The sequence below is a fragment of the Stylophora pistillata genome, chromosome 11 (genome assembly GCF_964205215.1).
Source record: "Stylophora pistillata chromosome 11, jaStyPist1.2, whole genome shotgun sequence".
NCBI lineage: Eukaryota > Metazoa > Cnidaria > Anthozoa > Scleractinia > Pocilloporidae > Stylophora > Stylophora pistillata.
This window is the reverse complement of record NC_142529.1, coordinates 25,714,133-25,739,675: the sequence shown is the minus strand read 5'-3', so window position 1 is coordinate 25,739,675 and position 25,543 is coordinate 25,714,133. Positions and strand designations below refer to the sequence as shown.

General features: G+C 37.6%; 3 protein-coding genes across 5 annotated transcripts in view; 1 reads left to right on the top strand and 2 right to left on the bottom strand.

Annotated features, from left to right (window-relative positions):
• The window catches only part of LOC111336746 (uncharacterized), a 139,607-nt gene that overhangs the window by 6,279 nt on the left and 107,785 nt on the right, over positions 1-25,543 (top strand). The window lies entirely within an intron of this gene.
• Positions 1,999-13,802, bottom strand: LOC111336739 (uncharacterized). Of its 3 annotated transcripts, none has more exons than XM_088739237.1 (8): positions 13,706-13,802; positions 8,182-8,304; positions 7,858-7,916; positions 7,195-7,314; positions 6,904-6,962; positions 6,483-6,563; positions 4,325-4,407; positions 1,999-3,198 (listed from the first exon to the last, which is right to left on the bottom strand). In XM_088739237.1, exons 7-8 carry the CDS (start codon positions 4,364-4,366, stop codon positions 2,233-2,235), a joined length of 1,008 nt encoding a protein of 335 aa, XP_088595363.1. In that variant the 5' UTR covers positions 4,367-4,407; positions 6,483-6,563; positions 6,904-6,962; positions 7,195-7,314; positions 7,858-7,916; positions 8,182-8,304; positions 13,706-13,802; the 3' UTR covers positions 1,999-2,232. The 3 variants fall into 3 exon arrangements, with proteins under 3 accessions (XP_088595363.1, XP_088595364.1, XP_088595365.1); XM_088739238.1 differs by having other exon boundaries at positions 6,510-6,563; XM_088739239.1 differs by lacking the exon at positions 6,483-6,563.
• On the bottom strand, positions 12,091-24,769 carry LOC148720835 (uncharacterized). Its single transcript, XM_088737679.1, has 6 exons — positions 24,705-24,769; positions 19,538-19,660; positions 19,208-19,266; positions 18,788-18,868; positions 15,740-16,412; positions 12,091-12,214 (listed from the first exon to the last, which is right to left on the bottom strand). The coding sequence occupies exons 5-6, from the start codon at positions 16,387-16,389 to the stop codon at positions 12,106-12,108; spliced, it is 759 nt and encodes a 252-aa protein (XP_088593805.1). The 5' UTR covers positions 16,390-16,412; positions 18,788-18,868; positions 19,208-19,266; positions 19,538-19,660; positions 24,705-24,769; the 3' UTR covers positions 12,091-12,105.

The window sequence follows — 25,543 nt, the reverse complement described above, 5'->3', positions numbered from 1 at the left end:
ATGTTACCCACGGGTTCAAACCATTTACTGCATTGTTTTGATCATCATCATACCTCTCCGTCAGAGAAATTCAAAGCTATGCATTTTTGGTTTTCAAACCTATATCATTTTATTAGGAGCTTAAGAGACTAAGAACTCACGGCATTTTGAAATTCAAACTATTTGAAAGATTGATACATTTTTTCGCTTGTTTCCCTAAAGATGGCAACCAAATATTCCTCGATTATTATCCAACTGTGCTTCGTAGAATACAAATAATGCCCAAAACGAGTACAAATATCTCGCGATATTTGTACTTTAGAGAACTACGTATATGAGAACGATCCTTCGCAGTAAAGCACTATTTGAGCAATAGTGAAAATCAGACCTGAAAAAAATTTCAGGCCTGTACGGGACTCGAACCACTGACCTCTGCGATACTAGTGCAGCGCTCTACCAATTGAGCTAACAAGCCAACTGGGAGCAGGCCATCAAATTAATTCGATATAAACCCGTAGATTTAGAGAACTAGTTAGACAGGTTATAAACCCGCTGATTTAGAGAACTAGTTAGACAGGTTTTCTCGCATCGCGCAAGCGACGAATTGGATTGAAATTAGGAAAAAAAATGGCGGAAAATTCTTTCACACACTCCCAGTACATAAATATCCGCGAAATTCGCCCGCACTGAAATAGTTTGGCGTGATGGATAATAAATCTCTTATTAGGCGTTTTGTTGTGTAGTATCGCTGAGTATTTTTACTCGTTGTTTGTATTTTGACGAGCTCGTAAGGCTTCTCAAATACAGCACAACTCATAAAATACTCTGCGATACTACACAACAAAACGTCTAATAAGATATACTTATTTCTGAACTTTTTTATCGTCCTTTTAGCTTTATCAATGAATGGCGATTAGAATATCAAGGTTTGTCACTCTGCAGATTGTGGGAGCTAGTGCTCTTATATCTCCCTCCCTGATTAACTTTGGCGTTTTTGTAGCTTGGTTGACTTTTGAAAAAAGAAAAGAAAAAAAAAGGTGGGGGGGGGGCGCGGTTGTCGGGAGCGATTGGGAGTGTGCGAGGCTAAGGATAAGAGAGGACTGGGAAGGGAAGAGTTTGTGTGACAGGTAGCTGGGAAAGCAGATCCTGAACTCAAAGTCCTAAATAGCACCCTCCTTACAGTATCAAAATTACTGCCAAACCATTTAGAAAGGAGGAAGCTTATTGTTTTAATTTCAAGCAGAACTCGTAGATTTTTGTTTTATACAGAAATAGATTGTTTGCTTACGTGAGATATGCTAAATTTTTCATCTTTGCCTAGGGATTCGAATGAACTAGAATATCTTTTCTAACTTCTGCTGTTTCAGTCTTTGAAAAGAAATAACCTTTAGAAATGGGTACAGTCTTCCATCGCTTTCTACTTATCTGTTGTCAATATATGCCTATTCTGAGAACAAGCTCAGCCGGCCTTAAATGACTGTCGCTGGGAGAAGTAGGGTGGAAATTAAATGTTCCATGAAGGTGAGCACCCCAATTTCACAAACAAAACAATACAAAAACGATCAAGGATAGGATAGGATACGAGCAGGCGGGATGAAACAAATGTGTCCTGACCACGTGGTCGGCTCTATCGTGGTGGGGATTTTCGTAATCAGGTGCTTACCACTTTGAGCATTTCCGTCATAAAAATTCGTCGAACTGCCTCGCGCAATAGCCAATGAATCTTTGTCTCGTAAAGTCAAAGAATTTTCAAGGACTTTGGACTTCGTATCATTGCAATGAGAGACATACAACTGAAAAAGAAGGGAAAGTAATTATCTCAAGACTGTTCCAAACATTCCTTACAAGGGTCTTTGCGTTCGGGTATATTAAGGATTTCTTTGAAGCTATGCCGCAGTTCCTCATTAAACTGGGAAAGTAGATAAATGTAAAGATGGTCTTTCTCCTCACCGAAAGGCAAGCATTGAATAATTTTCCCTCAGACATGCAGGCGTCAACCCAGAAGACCTCGGAAGTTCGTCACTTTAAAAATATCCAGCTATTTTATTACATACAAATTGAACTGATAATCGAAAGAAGCCACACAAAAAAGAGAACTTGCTAAATGCCGTTAATGCAGTCCTTAAATGTAATTTTCTCTTAACAAAATGGCAAAGTGCAACAAACTGACGAAAATGTTCACGCCAGTGCAAATTAATCTTAATTTTGTTTATGACTTGAAATTGTTTCGAACTCTTCCCTTTTTGCTGATTTTCACTGCTTCATGGCGTCCTCGAGGCCTCTTGCCTTTCGTCTTAGAGCTTTTGCAGCATCAGATCCCTTGTTTTCAACGAGATCCCTGATCGTGAAGCCGAGGTCTATGGCATCGAACACCACGAATGCGACATTGACGGCAATAACGACTTTACCGACAATTTCGCCGACTGCTTCAGAGCCCGCTCTGGTACCTGCTTTGACCACGTCATCAGCAGCTTGTGCTCCAGCCTGACCCGTTGCTCGTACCACATCGTCAACAGATTGCGCAGCTGCCTTTCCCGCCCCTTGAGCACCACCTTGGACTGCAGCTTTTGCACCGGCCTGACTCGCACATGCCACTACCTTTTCTGCTACTTGTACTACGATTTTAATAGGTGTTCCTACAGCGAAAAACACCACCTCCCGAAGAATCCTCATGACCCAAGGGCTTCCTAACTTGAGAGTTTTGGCAAGGTAATAAATATAGATGAGCCTTACTCTATCTTTCACAATAAAATCCGTTTGGACGATCCTGTTTACCTCGTTTACACTGTCTACGGTCTCACCCAAGTGTTTCTCGGCCTTTTTGATTTCATCAGAATTTATCAGACCTTCAGCGATGGCTGTCCCAAGGTTTGTAGTGGCTCCAGCGCCTCCAACACACAATCCTGCTATGAACAAAGGAGTAGCAGCCCCAGCTGTCAGTATCGCCGCAATTCCTCCACCGATTGAGAGAATTCCTCCCACTATTCCAGCGCTGGTTCCAACCGCGTGTGCTGTCTTGCAGTCCCTCCACACGTCGTCTAGTCTATTTGCTGCTTCACGAAGGCTCCTAATGGTCTTTTTGGCGTTGGAATCCATCTTCTCTGTTTTCTCCCGAAGCAATTTCAAATCTCTTCTATCTTGCTGCTTTACATCCTCGGGCAAAAGGTTGATCATGCCGATTATTTCCTCTTGATCAAGGTTCATTTTCTCGCGTTCTTCCTACAATTAGACATTCAGACAATTAAGATACACACTGAGAGGGAAAAGATGACCCTGTCGTTCATTGGTAACATCGCAAGTTATCTGTGTGTTATTGAATGAACACACTTTTGGTCAAATCACGGACAGGTACAGGACGAGCAAATCTCTTCTGTTCATGCCAATGAGGTTTTCAGAAAGCACGCTTAAAACTGTACTTATCCCCCCTCCTCATTTTTGTGGCTTCTCCTTGAATTTGAAGCTTGAGTTAGGAAATGTACTTCTAAGACGTCCAAAGGATTATGTTATTATTGTTTTATTGTAGGTCAGAGTATATTGACCTCTCCTCCTCCCCCTAATACAAGGGCTTAGTGTTACGTATTGCAGCGCCTTTCAGCGGTTTCAATAGTTCCCATCTCTTCGCAGCTTTTTCCTATTCAAATAGTCTTCGCACCCAATTAGTCAGGTTTTCCAAGAGTTTCTCTATGTCGTTTTATACATGTATCCTAACTGTCAGGTACCGTCGCTCTTGCTGTCCTTTCCTCGTTCAATTTTCATCTACCTTCTTTATCATTGTTGTAAATAACTGATAGGTTTAAGCTATTTCTTGTTGTATTTTAGACCTCTGGTCAAGTAAATCATTATGTAGGCATCGGATCACGTAACACGGTTTCGCGCGCGTTAGAATGTGTGTGCCTTTAGAGCGACCGCTTTTGTGTGTGTAATCGAAGTTACCTTGGTTCAATATAATACGTTTCACGGTTGTTCTGTTTTCCCCCTTTATTACAATTACATTGTGAAAATCTAGCAGTGCGTTCGCTATAGTGAGCGAGCAAGCAGGTGAATAGGTTTGTTTTTTTATGGAGCAGTCGAAGGCTGTTCTGTAATCATTCGATAATCATAATTCAGGGGTGGATCCGGGATTTAGTCAAGGGGGGTTCGGAGGGGGGTTCGGAGGGGGGTTCGGAGAATTGTCCCCCTCCGGAGGAGTCCGAGATTTTGAAAATTAGGTCTTCGGAAACATGATTTCCAGCGTTCTTAGGGAAAATTTAGGGAATTTAGGGGGTTCGACCGAATCACCCGAACAACCCCTGGATCTGCCATAGTAATTATATGTTCAAGATCGATAAGATACTCATTGATTTACCTCGTCCATCTCCAAAAGATTTAGCTTTTCGTTTCTGTCCATTTTAGCCTTTAGTACTGATCCTGTGGAGAGTAAGGTTCAACCTGGAAGGTTGAGTTAAAAAGAATCAGGATTGAGTGTGTGCACTGTTATTAAAGTTTGCGCTCAACTCGTATTTGGAATGCGCAGGTTCGATTCTCGTCGATGCTTGAATACACTTGTTATCAAGTATCAAGATGGTTCTGAGAACGATCAATGGCCATATTGGCACAATATTTCGGGGAATTATTTTGAAAAGAGTTATTACGATGGATAATTTACCGTTGTTTATATGGAGTAATCGAGAAATTTCCTTTATTTACTTTCCAATTCTTTGTAATATTTGAATTTCTCAGAGATGCAAATCTTGGAGTGCCTCAAGGGAGTATCCTGGGACTAGTCTTGTTTCCTATTTTTATAAACGATCTCAGCAAAGATACTGGAACGTATAGCAGCAGACATATATGCTGATGATACTACTATCAGTGCCAATGTTGATTATAGATTACCACCTGGAGTCTACGTCTACAGAAGAAGATGAGTAGCACCTCACTCGCTATCAATGTAAACCCAGTCGAACTCGAACAAGTCCAGTCTCATAAACTGTTAGGTGTAATTATTGACACTTAGCTTAAATTAAATGAGCATATCGATAATCTGTGTACGTAAGAAGCTAACACAGCGTATTGCTGTTTTGAAAAAAATCAGGCGTCATTCACTTTTAGATCAACGAATTCTTTATTACAATGCCATGATAAAACAGACCATGATGTATGACTCTAGCTAGTGTGTGGGTTTCTACATCTGCTCATAATTAAAGTAAGGCCTTCAGGCTACAAAAGTGTGCCGCACGCGTTATTCTCGATGCTGATACTAGAGCAAATAGTGTAGATTTGTTTTGAGAACTTAATTGGCTGCGTTTTTTTCATGAAGCTAAGATTAATCAGTGCGCATTAGTTTATAAACGTCTGAACGGGGTGTGTCCCGATTATATGTTAGAATTACTCAAACGGAACACCGACATACGTTCTGCTGAAAGACAAAGTAGATATGAGCCTTTGAGTTTAATTTGTCCAAAGTATAAAAGAGAATCAGAAAGTTCTAGGACTTTTCAAGTATCAGCCACTAGGTTTTGGAATTCACTTTCCACTGAAATTAAGAGTAACTCTAGTTGAAAAATTTTAATTTAAGGAAGTCTTTATATGTTTTTTTGGAGTCCTATAAAGATGTTCGTCACTTTACTATAGCTTAATAATAATAATAATAGTAATAATAATAATATTTAACGAGGGAGCCAAACTCTCCATAGCGGTTTTCAGTGGGGCCCTCATTAACTAATTAATTAAATTAATTACCCTAATGGATAAAATAATAATGACAATAAATAAAATAAAATGTGTTTATAAATAAATTTAAAAAGAGTCAAAATCTTAAAATCGATAACTAATTGAAATATCAAAGTTTAAAATTAATAAAAAATCTTAGCTTAGGCTATTCTACTTTATTCTCAATATTTTATATTTTATATTTTATATTAATTCTTACATAATTCATATTTTAATTGTTTAATCACCTAGTTTTAATTACTTCATTATTTATTTGTATTTGTGTTTATTTTTAATTTATTTTTGGGGGCCACGAGTTTATCAGTATTTTATACTGTCAAGTGCTATCCTCGAAAAATAAAGTTAATTTATCTTATTTTATTTTATTCCTGTCAATACATCACTTGATACAGAAAAAAAATATTCAACAGACAAATGAGTTTGTCCCATTCCACTGAGATCAAACTCTTTTTCCCGAGAAGAAGCCAGGATGCTTTTTGAGATTTTGGTGAGAATTGCATTATTGAATAAAACCTCGCATTCTGATATTTAACAAAGCGAGGCCTTTAACGTGGAATTGCTAGTTGAAAACGAGGCTAAGCGATATTGTTTCGCATCTGGGCGAGCCTGCAATTTAACGCGGAATTCCCTCATCGAGTCATGAATTTTCCTAGTAACTACGTTTCTCAGTTACTTCGCATTGAGCACTTTCGATGTACAAATGTCTACTTCAATCATAATGGATTTAGCACAGCATGTTCAGTATCACAAACAGAATAAAAAAAAAACTAGTAGTAAGAAATTTAAAGGTTAACTTTGAGAAGTATTAGATCTTGCTCAACTCAGCTGTTTTGCGAAGCTGTTGGTTGAAGGGTTACCGCAACACTGATCGGTGTCTGCAATGAAATTGATTACTAAAATGAATGCAGCAACTTAAAAAATGAGTTCAACGCAGTTGACCGAGATACACCAACTATTCTTTTCAATACTGGAATTACTGCAAACATAACACTCGACGTAGTAAAAAATTTAAACATGGGTTTGTCACATTCAACTAAGAGTAACCCTTTTTCCGGAGGGTAAGGTTAAACTTTTCTTGCATTCATCAATAGCCGAGATTTAGAAAAAAATACATTTTTAAGTGGTTTTCTATGTACATATTTCATTTAATGCAATTATGAATCGAGCATTACTGACTGAATTAAAAAGCTAGAATATAAAAAATCAAAAGCTTACCTTGTGATGTAAAAGATCCGGCTTAACTCAGCTTGAGTTATTGCAAAATTGATCGATTACTGCAATGGAATGAAAACCTAAAATGAATTTGATGGGGAAAGGCAAAAACTACTTGAATTCAACTCGAAGTTAACCCAGATCCGCCAATTTCCGGCGAGGTTGGGTTGGAAAACTTTGACGCTTATCTTCGCATGAATATGCTCCGATGTAATAGCAGATTTAGCCCTTGGCAGTTCAGTAATATTGGCTGCCTTACAAAGCCAACCGCAGATAAACAAGGGTCCATCTTACCTTAGCTGTCTCCTGCAAACTCGTTAGTCGCCTGAGGAAATTCGTAACTGTGATCAATGACTGCAGTGAAATTAAGTAACATTCGCGTCACTGATGAGCCTCTGCGCGTCACTGAGGAGTCTGGGAACCAAAGAGATCTATGTCAAGTATTTTTTTACAGGCAAACAAGCTTATTCATTGGTTCGCATTTTTAGTTTCAATTCGTGGAAAGTAAGAACAATGCAATTTCGGTTTCGATGAAACTCCCTGGATAACTCTGGAAAAAGGCCAATCCCGCTCTTAAAAAGCAGCTTTAACAGGCTCAATGCTACACTCTAAAATCTCTATTAAATAATGTTGGTCGTTCACAGATTTTTGCCGAGTGTCTATAAGTTTTGCACCGAAAAAGTTCGGGCTTTGTTCGTTAATTTTAACATATCAATCGATACCTCTCTTTGTTATGATTCTGTTAAAGTCTCGAGAAAGGCTGGCATTGCAGTCCTGGTATGAATAAAGATGATATAGATGACACTTTTCTTGCATTCGAATTCATCAATAGCCGAAATTTAGACAAAAATACATTCTTCAGTGGTTTTCTGTGTACATATTTCTATTTGATACAATTATGAATTGGGAATTACTGACTGAATTGAAAAGCTAGAGGATAAAATATCAAAGGCTTACCTTCTGATGTAAAAGATCTTGCTTAACGCAGCTTGAGTTACTGCAAAGTTGATAGATTCCTGCAATGGAATCAAAAATTGAAATGAATTTGACGGGGAAGGTAAAAACTATTTGAATCAAAAAACGAGTGAAACGAAGTTGACCCAGATCCGCCAGTTTCCGGCGCGGTTGCGGGGGAACATTTTTGTCATTTGTCTTCACATGAATATACTCCGATGTGATAGCAGATTTAGCCCTTGGCACCGTTCAGTATTACCGGCTGACTTACAAACCCAACCGCAGGAAAACAAGGGAAAACCTTTTGTAATATGGGGTCCATCTTACCTTAGCTTTGTCCTGCAAGTCGTTCGCCGCTTGAGGAAATCTGTAACTGTGATCAATGACTGCAGTGAAGTCTAGTAACGTTCACGTCACTATTGAGCCTCCTCTGCCGCGAGCCAATCAGATCTATGTAAAGTATACTGTTTACGATTTTTATAGGCAAACAAGCTTATCTGATTGGTTCGCATTTTAGTTTCAATTCGTGGAAATAAGAACAATGAAATTTTTGTTTCGATGAAACTCCCTGGATAAACCCTGGACAAAAGCCAATCCCGCTTTGAAAAAGCAGCTTTCACCACAGGCAGAATGTTAAAGTCCAAATTTCTATTATGTAATGTTAGTTTTTCATAGATTTTTGCCGAGTGTCAATAAGTTTTGAACCAAAAAAGTTGGGGCTTCTTCGTTAATCATGTCGATACCACTCTTTGTCATAAGTTTGCAAAAGTCTTAAAAGCAGCTGGCATTGCAGTCAGGTAATGCTGGTCATACGAATAAAGAAGGCTTTTGTGCACGTGATGCTCATAAGGTCAACGGCTTGTTCTCAGTTTGTTTCAGCGCGTGCCAATAACTATTTTCCTTTTGAAATGCTCCGCACGAGTTTTTTTAGGGAATGGGCGGGGAGGGAGTGTCCACGTTTGTATCCTGAAAAGCGTGACGCTTGACCTGCTTAAGTATGCGTAAGCATTGTGCAACCCTATTTTTGACCAGACTGACACTTCAAAACCCCTAAAATTTCTTAGCATTGCTGATATCGGAAAAAGTACTTGACTAAACTTGTAGAAAACGGTTTTATGTCCGTTGCTCATTATCTTCTCTCCTTCTTAGCCGTTCTACGTGATATTACGCAGTGCTGTCTGTTAGTAAAAGCTCCCTTTGATTTGAGGGGACCATTGCTTATCATCCTCAAGAAGTTTGTTTTGGGTGGAGAAAAACGTTCAAATTAATATCAATTATTCCTGCCGTAGGTAAGAGTTTTTGCAATCGCGTGCAAGGATGCAACGTAAACAACCTCGTTTCTACCTCAGGCCGAGTGAATAATCAGCTAGCTGTTCTTTCTTCGTGATCCACATAAATGAACCACCAAATTGCCCGGATATAGACTCCCCAAGAATGAACTTCAACTGTACTAATGTTTCTATTCTGCCTCTGATTAGCTGATTTTGAGACTCAAATCAGTAATGATCAAATGAAAGCATGTTGATCTTTCGTTTAAAGCTAATAGATTAGAGATCTATACTACCTGAACAGAGTACACGTGTTCATTAGCTCGGGGAAATATTATTTTAATGACCACGCAATAAACGTTGATATAGACGGCGTTCAAATAAACCAAACGACCAGCAAAACATTGACATAATGGACAACTCTCCCAAATGGCCTATATGTACGAGATTTGTAAAACAGTGTAGTCAACTTTCGATGCATGGACTTGAACGAAACAGGTTATTTATTTCCATGCAAACAGCCACTGATATAAAAGGAGGTCCTATTAACCCATCCTTTGATTAAAGCGTTGTATGGGATGACTTTTTGCAACAGCACTGTGATATAATTGATAAAACTACAGAACTGCGCTGTCCGCATTGTCACTCACTGGGTTAAGCTATGAGTTTTAGTTATCTTCAACACTTACTTGGTTGGAACAAATAATCAATAAGAGAAGGTTATCAGGAGAGGCAAAGAGAAAGTAAACTAGATATACAATTGGAATAATGATCTCTCCCTAGCTTATTTCTGTAATACGTTTAGGCGAGGAAAGTCGAGTTATTATGTCCACGAAATAAAGGGGAAATTGTCCTTTACCATACTGAGACCTGACTAGTTAAAGTGTAGCTTTAGTTGCAATGGCGCCCATTTATGGATCAGTCTCCCCGAGGAAGTACTTTCAGCAAACTCCTCGACTATCTCTGGGAGAAACATCCAAAGATAGATTTCTAAACAGCACTCCCATACGCAGGCAGATATGTAAGAGGTTAGTATGCCTTTATTGTCCTTGTTGTTACATGTGATTTTCATTTGATGCTTGTAAGGTGACCATTTCTTTTGGTATCTTACAATCGCTATGTGTTGTTGTAATCGAGTAACAACGATCTGCTTTCGCCAATACTTTGTTTTGAATTTTTTTCCTAACATTTGGAGTACCTGGTCATACTCCAGCTTCTTCTGTTTGTTTGCCTGATTTATTGAATTCCGCAGTCTCCTCTCAGCTGAGATTATGTTGAAATAGATTAAGTTTCTTTAACGATGATTTCAAATTACTGAATCTTTAATTTCTTGAATAGCCAGTGTAATCTTATGCATTACCCTTGTCCCCGAGTTAAACATAGCCTGGCTTGAAAACTTATGTAAATGTAAACCTCTTATTCGTACAGAATAAAAATAATACATTAGCTGAGGAAATTTTGCTTTTTAATTCGGTTTTGTGGCGGATTGAATCTACTACAAAGGATATATCTAAAATGTGTTCATATTCTGGTTTAGCAAGCTTCTATCGATCCCAGTATGCAAGGCTACTTATGAATTCTTCCTCAACGATATCCCCACAAACTGGATTAAAACCGAAGCTAAGGGACATTAAACTTTTCAAAATTTAGCGTTTAGGTCAATTATGATTGCTCTATATGGCCACCAGAGTTTTGATATTGAAGCTAGGCTTTTCCACCTCCGTACGAAAGCAACATAATTTCCATCTGTTGGGCCATGTAGCTCGTGGTATCCTTTGAAGCAATTCCGAAATTATTCATTTCCACTCAGTTACAGCCACCTATACTAAAACAATTGGACTAAAACTTAAGTTACAGAAAGCTTTAATGTTAAAATCAGTGATGAAATCACCAGACGGAATGCTGTAAAATAATTTTTCTGCCAGTCTGAACAGAATATATGAAGAAGAACATTTAGACGAAGCATTCGATCTAAAATACTAGCATGGCTTGAAACCCTTCAGTTCTGAGAAATTCATGTGGCAAGAAACATGGCAAGTTTTTGGAAAATGGGCAAAGAGCTTTCATGGACCGCTGATATTTCTATTGAAATTTATTATTTGTAGCCTTGGTTTATGGAGATATTTTTTTTTATTTCAACTTAGATTTGCACATTGTTCTTAAGTTTAGCGTTGATCTTTTCAAAGAAGTCAGCAACTCTAATTGTGCCCCCTTTCCTGACACGATAGAAATACTGCTTTCCCTTTATGCAGGCTAGTCAAAGGTAATCATCTTTGGTATCTTATAATCGCTATGTGTTGTAATTATCGAGTAGCGACGCTCTGCTTTCGCTAATATTAATAACTCTAATTGTGCCCCCTTTCCTGACACGATAGAAATACTGCTTTACCTTTATGCAGGCTAGTCAAAGGTAATCATCTTTGGTATCTTACAATCGCTATGTGTTGTAATTATCGAGTAGCGACGCTTTGCTTTCGCTAATATTTTGTTTCGACTTTATTTTCCTAACATTTGGAGTACCTGGTCATACTCTAGCCTCTTCTATATTATGATATACATCATTTTTTGAATTCTACGGTCTCCGTTTAGGTGAGATCATGATGGAAATGGAAGTCCCTTTCGTACTTTACGGTGATTTTGGTTGACTTTCTTATTCCTAAACAGTTATGCCAACTTTCTATTCTTAAAGGAATAAAATGCTACATCAGCTGTAGAAATTCTGTTTTTTTAGTATATGGCTTAAGGATGGAACTCTGTTACAAAAGACGTCTTACTAAAATATGTTTATCTCAGGCTTTAGCAAGTTTCGTTTCTTGATCTTACTGTGTAATTATAAGGCTATTGAAATTTCCACAAGGATATCACACATGCTAAATTAAAAGCGAAGCTATAGGACGTTTAACCTTGCAAAGCTGAAAGCTTTTATCATCTTCATTGCAAAGTTTTGTTATCCATTGAATCAATTTAGATCAAACTCATCTTCTCAAATGATCAATTCTTCATTCTCTAATTTCTTCAAAATATTCTCAAGCTCCTCCGCTTTTCGCCTCATATCTTTGTTGGCGTCTGATCCTTTGTTTTCCGCGAGATCTCTGTTCGTGAAACTAAGCTAGTCCTTCCTCATACAAAAGCAAAATGTATAATTCCCTTTAGCTAAAATGAGCCCGTGACATTCTGTAGAACAATTACAAATTTTTCATCACCGTTTAAAAGCCATGGATGCCAAAAGAAGTGATCGAAACCTAAGATTAAGGAAAGTCATTCCACTGATAAAATCATCAGATGTAATACCATGAGAAGCTATTAATCTTTCACAGCTTTCCCATATCAAACGCCTATAAAAGAACAGTTAAACCTTAAACATCCGATAATTCTAGCATAGCTCAAAGCTCTTAATTCTAAGAAACTCCTTAGGGCAAAAATCATGCTAGTTTTCAGAAAATGGAAGACGCCGATGCTTCTGATGAAAATTCTTGTATGCAGCCTTCGCTTATGAAGTTATTTTTTAATTTCAATTCAAATTTGGACATTGTTATGGAGTTTAGCGTTGATCTTCTCAAAGGAGTTATTAACTCTAACAGTTGCAATCTATCCTGTCACGGTCAAAACACGGGTTTTCCTTTACGAATTCAGTTAATACAGTCTTCGTCTCGATCATGGTTATTTTTTATTTCAATTCAAGCTTGCACATTGTTCTTGAGCTTAGCGTTGATCTTCTCAAATGAGTTTTTAACTCTAACAATTGCACTCTATCCTTTCACGGTAGAAGCACGGCTTTTCCTTTTAGGCATTCAGTTAATAAAATGTTTGTCTCGATCATGCCCTGACCTTTTCAATAACACGACGGCTTTATAAATGAAACCTATCAGATTTCTTCTGGGAAAAGTCTTTCGTGCGTATGTTGTTTTCCCCGAAAACGAGATATCCCCTATTTGAGTTCGGAAAAAATCATTTAGAGCTGGATATCGGCGGCTGATTCACATTTAATGGATGCAAGTTACTCCGAAACAACAACAAGGAACAATCAAGTGTCTAAGATTCCCAAAATCTATCTACCGGCCATTGATGTTTACACTTTTCTCAGACACAATTCATTCAAAAAAAAAAAATTAATATTCTCTGCGGAACCGGTAAGATTTATCCATTAGTGGTACAACACTGTGATAACTTAGAAAGTTTAAGAACAGTTCTACATAAATCATCACACTGAATTCTCTTCGATTCTTTGATGATGTAATGAGTAAGACCGACATTTATTTTCACGATGGTAATAAATCAATTGTAAGAAAAATATCGATATGAGTCAGTGATGAATGCTTATTACAAGGAGATCACCGGACAAATTTAAGCTTTTAATAAAGCAGTTTCGGATTTAGAGCTGAGATTGATCAGGCATGAAGATATTGAAGTAAGTCGGTGAGCTAGCGCCAAATTATGTTTAGAAAACCTAACTTACCCACTAAAAGTAAGCGTTGGTAGATCACATGTTTAGATTGTGTATTATACGGAGCAGAGGATTACACATTAAAATGCTGTAAGGTTGGCGAGCTAATTTCATTATGCAAGGAAAAAACATTTCTAACCTGGAGATCTGGCCTTGCTTAACACAGTTTCTTCGTAGGGGGAGAAGCAGTCGCTAGAGAAGGCGCCACCGCATTGGTTGTTAATTCCGAATGGCGCAGTCATTTAAGTAGATCCCTCGATACGATAGTGATACAGAGACAAAGCATTTGATTGGTTCCTTATCACAGAATTTATAGAAAAGGGCTTTCCCAGTAAACAGTTAAGAGTTAGTTTTGATTGATATAAGTATCATGTCCGACCTTTCTAAGAACCGCTTTTTAACTTGAATCTATCAAGTATCTTCTGAGAAAAATCCGTTTGAAATGAACAGAATTGATGTAGTTACCATTTGAAAGACGGTTTATCAATTTTCAGTTCTTTCTTAACGGTTCTAAATTGTTCATATGCTTTGCTATGGTTGGCAACGGCTGCTCACAGATAGACGGTTCAATAAGTTATTTTTAAACTGACAAGTTTATTAAGGAGCCAATATCTTTGGCTTTTTACTTCATGGAAATGAAAACTTATCCTAAAGGCAGTAAAGAGCTCGTAAGAAATTTCTGTAGGATAAAGTTTTTTGATCACGCGCAATCTTAAAGAGATTGTGAGATGTTTATCGTCCTCTACTGTCTTCTGTGGTGTTACGGCAAGAACTGAAATATTGCGGCTTTGTGGCTATAAGCCATAAATCACATGAGGAGAGAACTCCAATGTGTATCGAGTGCGAATGCCGGTCTAATTATATTATAAAAGGACACACCGAGAAAAAAACAATGGCTTACCTTACCGTAGAGTCAATGTAACTCAGTGGTAGAGCATTGGTATGCTGAATACAAAAGTCTGAGGTTCGATTCCTTAACAGAACTCTGAATATTTTTATCTGACCCACGCCCGTGAAATGACAGAAAAACATCTTTCTTCGTAAAGGTCCGGTAATACGGGCGACATTTTTCTTCAACTTGTCTTGCAACATTGTTGCATTGCAAGTTGAAACCCTTTGTTGAAAATTTGTTGCAGAAAGTAGAACTCGAGTCTACTTTGCGCAACACGTTACCTCAACTTGCAACACTATATTTTGTTGCGAGACAGGTTGGTCACGAACGTGTAATACGCGCAACAAAGGGTTTCAACTTGCAATGCATTAATGTTGCAAGACAAGTTGAAGAAAAATGTTGCCCGTATTAGCGGGCCTTAACTACTTCTTGTTTGACACTGACTGAAAATTTTCGTAGTGTGGCTTACTATTAAAGCAAGGTCGCAATTTCAATATCTCAACGGTATGTGTCTTAATAAACGCCTCCGAAGGCGGCAAAATAAAAGAGTTTGCCGTGACGCGTGATGGCCATACGGATATAATTAACAACGAGTTGTGTGACCAGTACCACTTTAGTCACGTCATGCGTAATTAGAGCGTGGAGTTCCTGAAAAAAAAAAAACACTGTGACACAACCCCTGGCGTCGTGAGCCTTATGACTACTGCTTGCATTGATTACCGAGGATGACACTTTTTGTTACTGGGACTTGCGATTGCATAAGTCTAGATTAATTGAGAAGGCAAGTGATCTGAATGCCTTGCCAGCGTAATCAAAACAAATCGGGTGCATTTTGGCAAATACGACCGTTAGAATTTAAAAAAATAGTTTCAAGTCTTTAAAGATCATTTCCCGGCTCTTCTGTTTGTTTGCTATTTTGTTAATTCATGATTCTCCTTTCAACTTAGGAACTTTGATTGCGATTGGCTGATACTTTCTTGAACAGCTGTAATGCCATGTATCGCCTTAATTCTCGAGTCAAACATAAAAAAGGTTCTCAAAACATACAATTATAAAAGTTGTTTATTTAAAATGGATTAAAATGTTACATTTACTGGAGAAATTTGAAGTAAAAAGAGTGGTTCAACAGTTGAAATATGCTAAAGAACAGATACGTCGAATAGTATTTCTATCGGTGCCTAAAAAAATTTTTACTTTATTGCGCAGAGGGCACTGTAATTTTCCACATGAGATAAAAACAGAACCTAGAGGAGGCAATTTATTTTAAAGTCCATTGTTCATGTTAATTTTGATTGTTCTACATGACGTTTTTTTTGGTCCTTGGAATCAGTTAAGACCGATCGTTTTTCCTCTAATCTCTTCATAATATTCTCAAGCTTATCCGCTTTCTGCTTTAAATCTTTGGCAGCGTCTGATCGTTTATTTTCAACCAGATCTCTGATAGTGAAGCCAAGTTCGGCAATATCCCATGCCAGGAATGCAGCTTTCTTTTCCAACCACCCTTCCATAATGGCCTGTACATGCCTTATGCTATCCAGAGCTTCCTCCAAGTCACTCTCTGCTTTCTTGATTTCTTTCGAGTTGATGAATAACTCTATAATTCTTCCCGTCATGGTTGTACCTGCTCCCATAACGCCAATGACCATCCCTGAGGCGGCTAACAAGGGTGTAGCAGCCCCGGCCGTCATAACTGTCGCGATTCCTCCGAAGACTGTAATGAAACCTCCCAATATACCAACGGAACACTTTGTCGTCCACACTTTGTCAAGTCTATCAGCCGCTGTACGGAGACCTTGGACGGCTTTCTCTACTTTGGGAAACATAACTTCCGCTATCTTTCTAAACCGTTCGGCGTCTTCCTCATCCAGCTGTGACTGACCAACGCTCAGATCAACGACCAGACTGTCTAATTCACTGAGAATTTCCCCCATTCTCAGTTTCGCGATCTGTGTTCCTGCAGAGTAAGATCCCGCAAAGGCAATCAAAATTGCTATCATAATCATTACATTACGGAAAACTGAGAATAACAAAGTCGTGTAAATACAGTAGCTGCAAAAATTGGCCCACCCCCATAAAATGGACAAGATAATATCATTTAGTTTTTGAGTGCGTCAATTTGCTTAACGGAGAAACATTTCATATGGAACGAACCGAACCGCTGCTGAGCATTGGGTTAAATAGATCTCTCCGAGCGAAAGAGTGTCACACACAAAAATCATTTAATTGGTTCGCTCACAAATTTTATCAAATAAGGAGCTGTCCCAGTAAAAATATGCTTGTTCATATAAATAAGGCCTTGACCCCTTTTCATGGACACAAAGGCTTGTCAACTTATCTGAGAAATTTCCTTCGTGCGTATGTTTTGTAGAGCGAAAATAATTATTCGTTATTATAAGAACATATAAGTGAGATTAAACAATTCCCTCACTTTGTAGTTCGCTGTGAAATATACCTGTGTGTAGGGAGATGAAATAAAAGCTCAAAATATAATCATAAGGAAAAAAAACAAGCCCATTCTCTAGAATAAGAGCGGTACCATAAATAATGATAAATTTATTCGGTTTCGTTGAATTTAATACGTAAATATTTAATTCGCTGGTGAAGAATCGAAGAGCAACGTGATGCCCAAGAATGATTGCTTTGTTTTGCATTTATTATGAAAGAGTGCGAGGAATAAATTACGCTTTTATATTTGGCAAAATATTCCTATATGAACCGGATATAACAATTTTTTAGCGCAACTAGATCAATCTTGCATAATTACTTAAATACCGATACAGAAGTAAGGGATTCATTTTCTCATTAGCAGGAAGCAGTTCAAGTTAATAATCGAAAACTCATCGCGGGACAAAATTTAAAGCTTTAAAGCCCATATACTATTTTAAAAGATTTGATGCCTGAAAGTTGCCTTTGGCTCAGTGAGCCGAAGATAACTTTCATTCGCCAACTGAATCTTTGTTGTAAAAGTTACCTTTTGGGCACTGTTGGCGAATCATGAAAGGTTTGCAGCTGTATATGAAGAAGATGCATCTTCCCACCTTACTCTATCTATCATTTATTTAGCCGGCTCAAAGACAGCAACTTAAGCTGTACAGAGTAGATGAAACATATTTCAAACCTCATAGTATGTCAGACCTGCAAAATTTAGCTTCTTAAAGCAAACTGGCCGGTGCAATTAATTAATGGTAACAGTGTCAAACAAATAGCACTTTTGATTGGTTCATGGCTAATCATAGGATTCTTAGAAAGAATGGTTTCTTTGCATAGATCGCACTTTTTTTTTTATCAAGGCAAGACTTTTTCTACATGAACTCAATGGCCACATGTATGCAAAATGAAGGTAGTCATCTAGGGAAAAGTCCCTCATGAAGATGATTTTTGTATGCAGAACGCGTAGCATGTTATTGACTTACTACGCTTGTTGTTTGAAAGCAGAATTTTCCTTTAAAAAGGAACTTTTTCCTTATGAATCTAAGAGAAATTATTAGGAAGATACCTTGTCTATAAGATAAAACAGAATAAGTAACGGCAATTTTCCAAGAATTTCTCGAACACAGATCTGCCTGTTGTCTATATTCAGTCTTTTCTCGGTGAAAACTTTCAAAACTTTCTCTGGACGACAGGATTTAACAACCGAACCATTTATAATCAATTAACTCAGGTATAATGAAATTCGTAAAGAGGGGCTCTCCCTGTAACGTGACAGATGCAAATTTGTTTTGATTTCATGAGCACAAATTAATTTATGGTAACAGTGTCAAACAAATAGCACTTTTGATTGGTTCATGGCTAATCATAGGATTCTTAGAAAGAGTGGTTTCTTTGCATGGATCGCAATTTTTTTTATACTGTCAAGTGCTATCCTCGAAAAATAAAGTTGATTTATCTTATTTTATTTTATTCCAGTCAAAACATCACTCGATATAGAAAAACATATTCAACAGACAAATGAGTTTGTCACATTCCACTGAGATCAAACTCTTTTACCCGAGAAGAAGCCTGGATGTTTTTTGAGATTTTGGTGAGAATTGCATTATTGAATAAAACCTCGCATTCTGATATTTAACAAAGCGAGGCCTTAACGTGGAATTGCTAGTTGAAAACGAGACTAAGCGATATTGTTTCGCATCTGGGCGAGCCTGCAATTTAACGCGGAATTCCCTCATCGGGTCATGAATTTTCCTGGTAAATACTTTTCTCAGTTACTTCGCATTGAGTACTTTCGATGTACAAATGTCTATTTCAATCTGATAATGGATTTAGCACAGCATGTTCAGTATCACAAGCAGAATAAAAAAACAACTAGTAGTAAGAAATTTAAAGGTTAACCTTGAGAAGTATTAGATCTTGCTCAACTCAGCTGTTTTGCGAAGCTGTTGGTTGAAGAGTTACCGCAACAGTGATCGATATCTGCAATGAAATTAATTACTAAAATTAATGCAGCAATTTAAAAATGAGTTCAACGAAGTTGACCAAGATACACCAACTATTCTTTTCAATATTGGAATTACTGTAAACACAACACTCGACATAGTAGAAAATTTAAACATGGGTTTGTCGCATTTCAGTAAGAGTAACCCTTTTTCCGGAGGGTAATGCTAAACTTTTCTTGCATTCATCAATAGCCGAGATTTAGACAAAAATACATTTTTAAGTGGTTTTCTATGTGCATATTTCATTTAATGCAATTATGAATCGAGCATTACTGACTGAACTAAAAAGCTAGAATATAAAAAATCAAAAGCTTACCTTCTGATGTAAAAGATCTTGCTTAACGCAGCTTGAGTTACTGCAGAATTGATAGATTCCTGCAATGGAATCAAAAATTGAAATGAATTTGACGGGGAAGGTAAAAACTATTTGAATCAAAAAACGAGTGAAACGAAGTTGACCCAGATCCGCCAGTTTCCGGCGCGGTTGCGGGGGAACATTTTTGTCATTTGTCTTCACATGAATATACTCCGATGTGATAGCAGATTTAGCCCTTGGCACCGTTCAGTATTACCGGCTGACCTACAAACCCAAAACCCAACCGCAGGAAAACAAGGGAAACCTTTTGTAATATGGGGTCCATCTTACCTTAGCTTTGTCCTGCAAGTCGTTCGCCGCTTGAGGAAATCTGTAACTGTGATCAATGACTCCAGTGAAGTCTAGTAACGTTCACGTCACTATTGAGCCTCCTCTGCCGCGAGCCAATCAGATCTACGTAAAGTATACTGTTTACGATTTTTACAGGCAAACAAGCTTATATGATTGGTTCCCATTTTAGATTCAATTCGTAGAAATAAGAACAATGAAATTTTTGTTTCGATGAAACTCCCTGGATAAACCCTGGACAAAAGCCAATCCCGCTTTGAAAAAGCAGCTTTCACCACAGGCAGAATGTGATGCTCATAAGGTCAACGGCTTGGTCTCAGTTTGTTTCAGCGCGTGCCAATAACTATTTTCCTTTTGAAATGCTCCGCACGAGTTTTTTTAGGGAATGGGCGGGGAGGGAGTGTCCACGTTTGTATCCTGAAAAGCGTGACGCTTGACCTGCTTAAGTATGCGTAAGCATTGTGCAACCCTATTTTTGACCAGACTGACACTTCAAAACCCCTAAAATTTCTTAGCATTGCTGATATCGGAAAAAGTACTTGACTAAACTTGTAGAAAACGGTTTTATCTCCGTTGCCCATTATCTTCTCTCCTTCTTAGCCGTTCTACGTGATATTGCGCAGTGCTGTCTGTTAGTAAAAGCTCCCTTTGATTTGAGGGGACCATTGCTTATCATCCTCAAGAAGTTCGTTTTGGGTGGAGAAAAACGTTCAAATTAATATCAATTATTCCTGCCGTAGGTAAGAGTTTTTGCAATCGCGTGCAAGGATGCAACGCAAACAACCTCGTTTCTACTATAGGCCGAGTGAATAATCAGCTAGCTGTTCTTTCTTCGTGATCCACATAAATGAACCACCAAATTGCCCGGATATAGACTCCCCAAGAATGAACTTCAACTGTACTAATGTTTCTATTCTGCCTCTGATTAGCTGATTTTGAGACTCAAATCAATAATGATCAAATGAAAGCATGTTGATCTTTCGTTTAAAGCTAATAGATTAGAGATCTATACTACCTGAACAGAGTACACGAGTTCATTAGCTCGGGGAAATATTATTTTAATGACCACGCAATAAACGTTGATATAGACGGCGTCCAAATAAACCAAACGACCAGCAAAACATTGACATAATGGACAACTCTCCTAATAGGCCTACATGTATGAGATTTGTAAAACAGTGTGGTCAACTTTCGATGCATGGAATTGAACGAAACAGGCCATTTATTTCCATGCAAACAGCCACTGATATACAAGGAGGTCCTATTAACCCGTCCTTTGATTGAAGCGTTGTACGGGATGACTTTTCGCAACAGCACCGTGATATAATTGATAAAACTACAGAACTGTGCTGTCCGCATTGTCACTCACTGTGTTAAGCTATGAGTTTTAGTTATCATCAACACTTACTTGATTGGAACAAATAGTCAATAAGAGAAGGTTATCAGGAGAGGCAAAGAGAAAGTGAACTAAATATACAATTGGAATAATGATCTCTCCCTAGCTTATTTCTGTAATACGTTTAGGCGAGGAAACTAGAGTTATTATGTCCACGACACAAAGGGGAAATTGTTCTTTACCATACTGAGAACTGACTACTTAAAGCGTAGCTTTAGTTGCAATGGCGCCCATTTATGGATCAGTCTCCCCGAGGAAGTACTTTCAGTAAAGTCCTCGACTATCTCTGGGAGAAACATCCAAAGTTAGATTTCTAAACAGCACTCCCATACGCAGGCAGACATGTAAGAGGTTAGTATACCTTTATTGTCCTTGTTGTTACATGTGATTTTCATTTGATGCTTGTAAGGTGACCATTTCTTTAATTTTGGTATCTTACAATCGCTATGTGTTGTTATGATCGAGTAACAACGATTTGCTTTCGCCAATACTTTGTTTTGAATTTGTTTTCCTAACATTTGGAGTACCTGGTCATACTCCAGCTTCTTCTGTTTGTTTGCCTGATTTATTGTATTCCGCAGTCTCCTCTCAGCTGAGATTATGTTGAAATAGATTAAGTTTCTTTAACGATGATTTCAAATAACTGAATCTTTAATTTCTTGAATAGCCAGTGTAATCTTATGCATTATTCTTGTCCCCGAGTTAAACATAGCCTGGCTTGAAAACTTATGTAAATGTAAACCTCTTATTCGTACAGAATAAAAATAATACATCAGCTGAAGAAATTTTGCTTTTTAATTCGGTACTGTGGCGGATTGAATCTACTACAAAGGATATATCTAAAATGTGTCCATATTCTGTTTAAGCAAGCTTCTATCGATCCCAGTATGCAAGGCTACTTATGAATTCTTCCTCAACGATATCCCCACAAACTGGATTAAAACCGAAGCTAAGGGACATTAAACTTTTCAAAATTTAGCGTTTAGGTCAATTATGATTGCTCTATATGGCCACCAGAGTTTTGATATTGAAGCTAGGCTTTTCCATCTCCGTACGAAAGCAACATAATTTCCATCTGTTGGGCCATGTAGCTCGTGGTATCCTTTGAAGCAATTCCGAAATTATTCATTTCCACTCAGTTACAGCCAGCTATCCTAAAACAGTTGGACTAAAACTTAAGTTACAGAAAGCTTTAATGTTAAAATCAGTGATGAAATCACCAGACGGAATGCTGTAAAATAATTTTTCTGCCAGTCTGAACAGAATATATGAGGAAGAACATTTAGATGAAGCATTCGATCTAAAATACTAGCATGAGTTGAAACCCTTCAGTTCTGAGAAATTCATGTGGCAAGAAACATGGCAAGTTTTTGGAAAATGGGCAAAGAACTTTCATGGACCGCCCATATTTCTATTGAAATTTATTATTTGTAGCCTTGGTTTATGGAGATATTTTTTTATTTCAACTTAGATTTGCACATTGTTCTTAAGTTTAGCGTTGATCTTTTCAAAGAAGTCAGCAACTCTAAATGTGCCTCCTTTCCTGACACGATAGAAATACTGCTTTCCCTTTATGCAGGCTAGTCAAAGGTAATCATCTTTAGTATCTTACAATCGCTATGTGTTGTAATTATCGAGTTGCGACGCTTTGCTTTCGCTAATATTTTGTTTCGACTTTATTTTCCTAACATTTGGAGTACCTGGTCAGACTCTAGCCTCTTCTATATCATGATATACATAGTTTGTTGAATTCCACGGTCTCCGTTTAGGTGAGATCATGATGGAAATGGAAGTCCCTTTCGTACTTCACGGTGATTTTGGTTGACTTTCTAATTCCTAAACAGTTATGCCAACTTTCTATTCTTAAAGAAATAAAATGCTACTTCAGCTGTAGAAATTCTGTGTTTTTAGTATATGGCTTAAGGATGGAACTGTTACAAAAGATGTCTTACTAAAATATGTTTATCTCAAGCTTTAGCAAGTTTCGTTTCTTGATCTTACTGTGTAATTATAAGGCTATTGAAATTTCCACAAGGATATCACACATGCTAAATTAAAACCGGAGCTATAGGACGTTTAACCTTGCAAAGCTGAAAGCTTTTATCATCTTCATTGCAAAGTTTTGTTATCCATTGAATCAATTTAGATCAAACTCATCTTCTCAAATGATCAATTCTTCATTTTCTAATTTCTTCAAAATATTCTCAAGCTCCTCCGCTTTTCGCCTCATATCTTTGTTGGCGTCTGATCCTTTGTTTTCCGCGAGATCTCTTTTCTTGAAAATAAGCTAGTCCTCCCTCATACAAAAGCAAAATGTATAATTCCCTTTAGATAAAAGGAGCCCGTTAAATTCTGTAGAACAATTACAAATTTTTCATCACCGTTTAAAAGCCATGGATGCCAAAAGAAGTGATCGAAACCTAAGATTACAGAAAGTCATTCCACTGATAAAATCATCAGATGTAATACCATAAGAAGCTATTAATCTTTCACAGCTTTCCCATATCAAACGCCTATAAAAGAACAGTTAAACCTTAAACATCCGATAATACTAGCATAGCTCAAAGCTCTTAATTCTAAGAAATCCTTATGGCAAAATTAAAATCATGCTAGTTTTCAGAAAATGGAAGACGCCGATGCTTCTGATGAAAATTCTTGTATGCAGCCTTCGCTTATGAAGTTATTTTTTATTTCAATTCAAATTTTCTCATTGTTCTTGAGTTTAGCGTTGATCTTCTCAAAGGAGTTATTAACTCTAACAGCTGCCCTCTATCCTGTCACGGCTTTTCCTTTAGGAATTCAGTTAATACAGTCTTCGTCTCGATCATGGTTATTTTTTATTTCAATTCAAGCTTGCACATTGTTCTTGAGCTTAGCGTTGATCTTCTCAAATGAGTTTTTAACTCTAACAATTGCACTCTATCCTTTCACGGTAGAAGCACGGCTTTTCCTTTTAGGCATTCAGTTAATAAAATGTTTGTCTCGATCATGCCCTGACCTTTTCAATAACACGACGGCTTTATAAATGAAACCTATCAGATTTCTTCTGGGAAAAGTCTTTCGTGCGTATGTTGTTTTCCCCGAAAACGAGATATCCCCTATTTGAGTTCGGAAAAAATCATTTAGAGCTGAATATCGGCGGCTGATTCACATTTAATGGATGCAAGTTACTCCGAAACAACAACAAGGAACAATCAAGTGTCTAAGATTCTCAAAATCTATCTACCGGCCATTGATGTTTACACTTTTCTCAGACACAATTCGTTCAAAAAAAAAAAAGTAATATTCTCTGCGGAACCGGTAAGATTTATCCATTAGTGGTACAACACTGTGATAACTTAGAAAGTTTAGGAACAGTTCTACATAAATCATCACACTGAATTCTCTTCGATTCTTTGATGATGTAATGAGTAAGACCGACATTTATTTTCACGATGGTAATAAATCAATTGTAAGAAAAATATCGATATGAATCAGTGATGAATGCTTATTACAAGGAGATCACCGGACAAATTAAAGCTTTTAATAAAGCAGTTTCGGATTTAGAACTGAGATTGATCAGGCATGAAGATATTGAAGTAAGTTGGTGAGCTAGCGCCGAATAATGTTTAGAAAACCTAACTTACCCAGTAAAAGTAAGCGTTGGTAGATCACATGCTTAGATTGTGTATTATACGGAGCAGAGGATTACACATTAAAATGCTGTAAGGTTGGAGAGCTAATTTCATTATACTGGGAAAAAACGTTTCTAACCTGGAGATCTGGCCTTGCTTAACACAGTTTCTTCGTAGGGGGAGAAGCAGTCGCTAGAGAAGGCGTCACCGCATTGGTTGTTAATTCCGAATGGCGCAGTCATTTAAGTAGATCCCACGATACGATAGTGTTACAGAGACAAAGCATTTGATTGGTTCCTTATCGCAGAATTTATAGAAAAGGGGTTTCCCAGTAAACAGTTAAGTGGTAGTTTTGATCGATATAAGTATCATGCCCGACCTTTCTAAGAACCGCTTTTTAAATAGAATCTATCAAGTATCTTCTGAGAAAAATCCGTTTGAAATGAACAGAATTGATGTAGTTACCATTTTAAAGACGGTTTATCAATTTTCAGTTCTTTCTTAACGGTTCTAAACTGTTCATATGCTTGCCTATGGTTGGCAACGGCTGCTCACAGATAGACGGTTCCATAAGTTATTTTCAAGCTGACAAGTTTATTAAGGAGCCAATATCTTTGGCTTTTTACTTCGTGGGACTGAAAAATAATCCTAAAGGTAGTAAAGACCTATTAAGAAATTTCTGTAGGATAAAGTTTTTTGATCACGCGCAATGTTAAAGAGATTGTGAGATATTTATCGTCTTCTATTGTCTTCTGTAGTGTTACGGCAAGAACTGACATATTGCTTTGTGGCTATAAGCCATAAATCATATGAGGAGAGAACTCCAATGTGTATCGAGTGCGAATGCCGGACTGATTATATTATAAAAGTACACACACTGAGAAAAAAACAATGGCTTACCTTACCGTAGAGTCACTGTAAATCAGTGGTAGAGCATCGGTGTGCTTAATACGAAAGTCTGAGGTTCGATTCCTTACC

Bases quoted from the DNA above. Each gene is read 5' to 3' on its own strand.
- LOC111336739 (XM_088739237.1), bottom strand. From the start codon at position 4,366: ATGGACAGAAACGAAAAGCTAAATCTTTTGGAGATGGACGAG. The intron at 3,199-4,324 runs GTAAATCAATGA...GTCTAATTGTAG, and splicing joins ATCTTTTGGAGATGGACGAG to GAAGAACGCGAGAAAATGAA.
- LOC148720835 (XM_088737679.1), bottom strand. From the start codon at position 16,389: ATGGGGGAAATTCTCAGTGAATTAGACAGTCTGGTCGTTGATCTGAGC. The intron at 12,215-15,739 runs ATGAACAATGGA...TTTCACGAACAG, and splicing joins GTAGAACAATCAAAATTAAC to AGATCTCGCGGAAAACAAAG.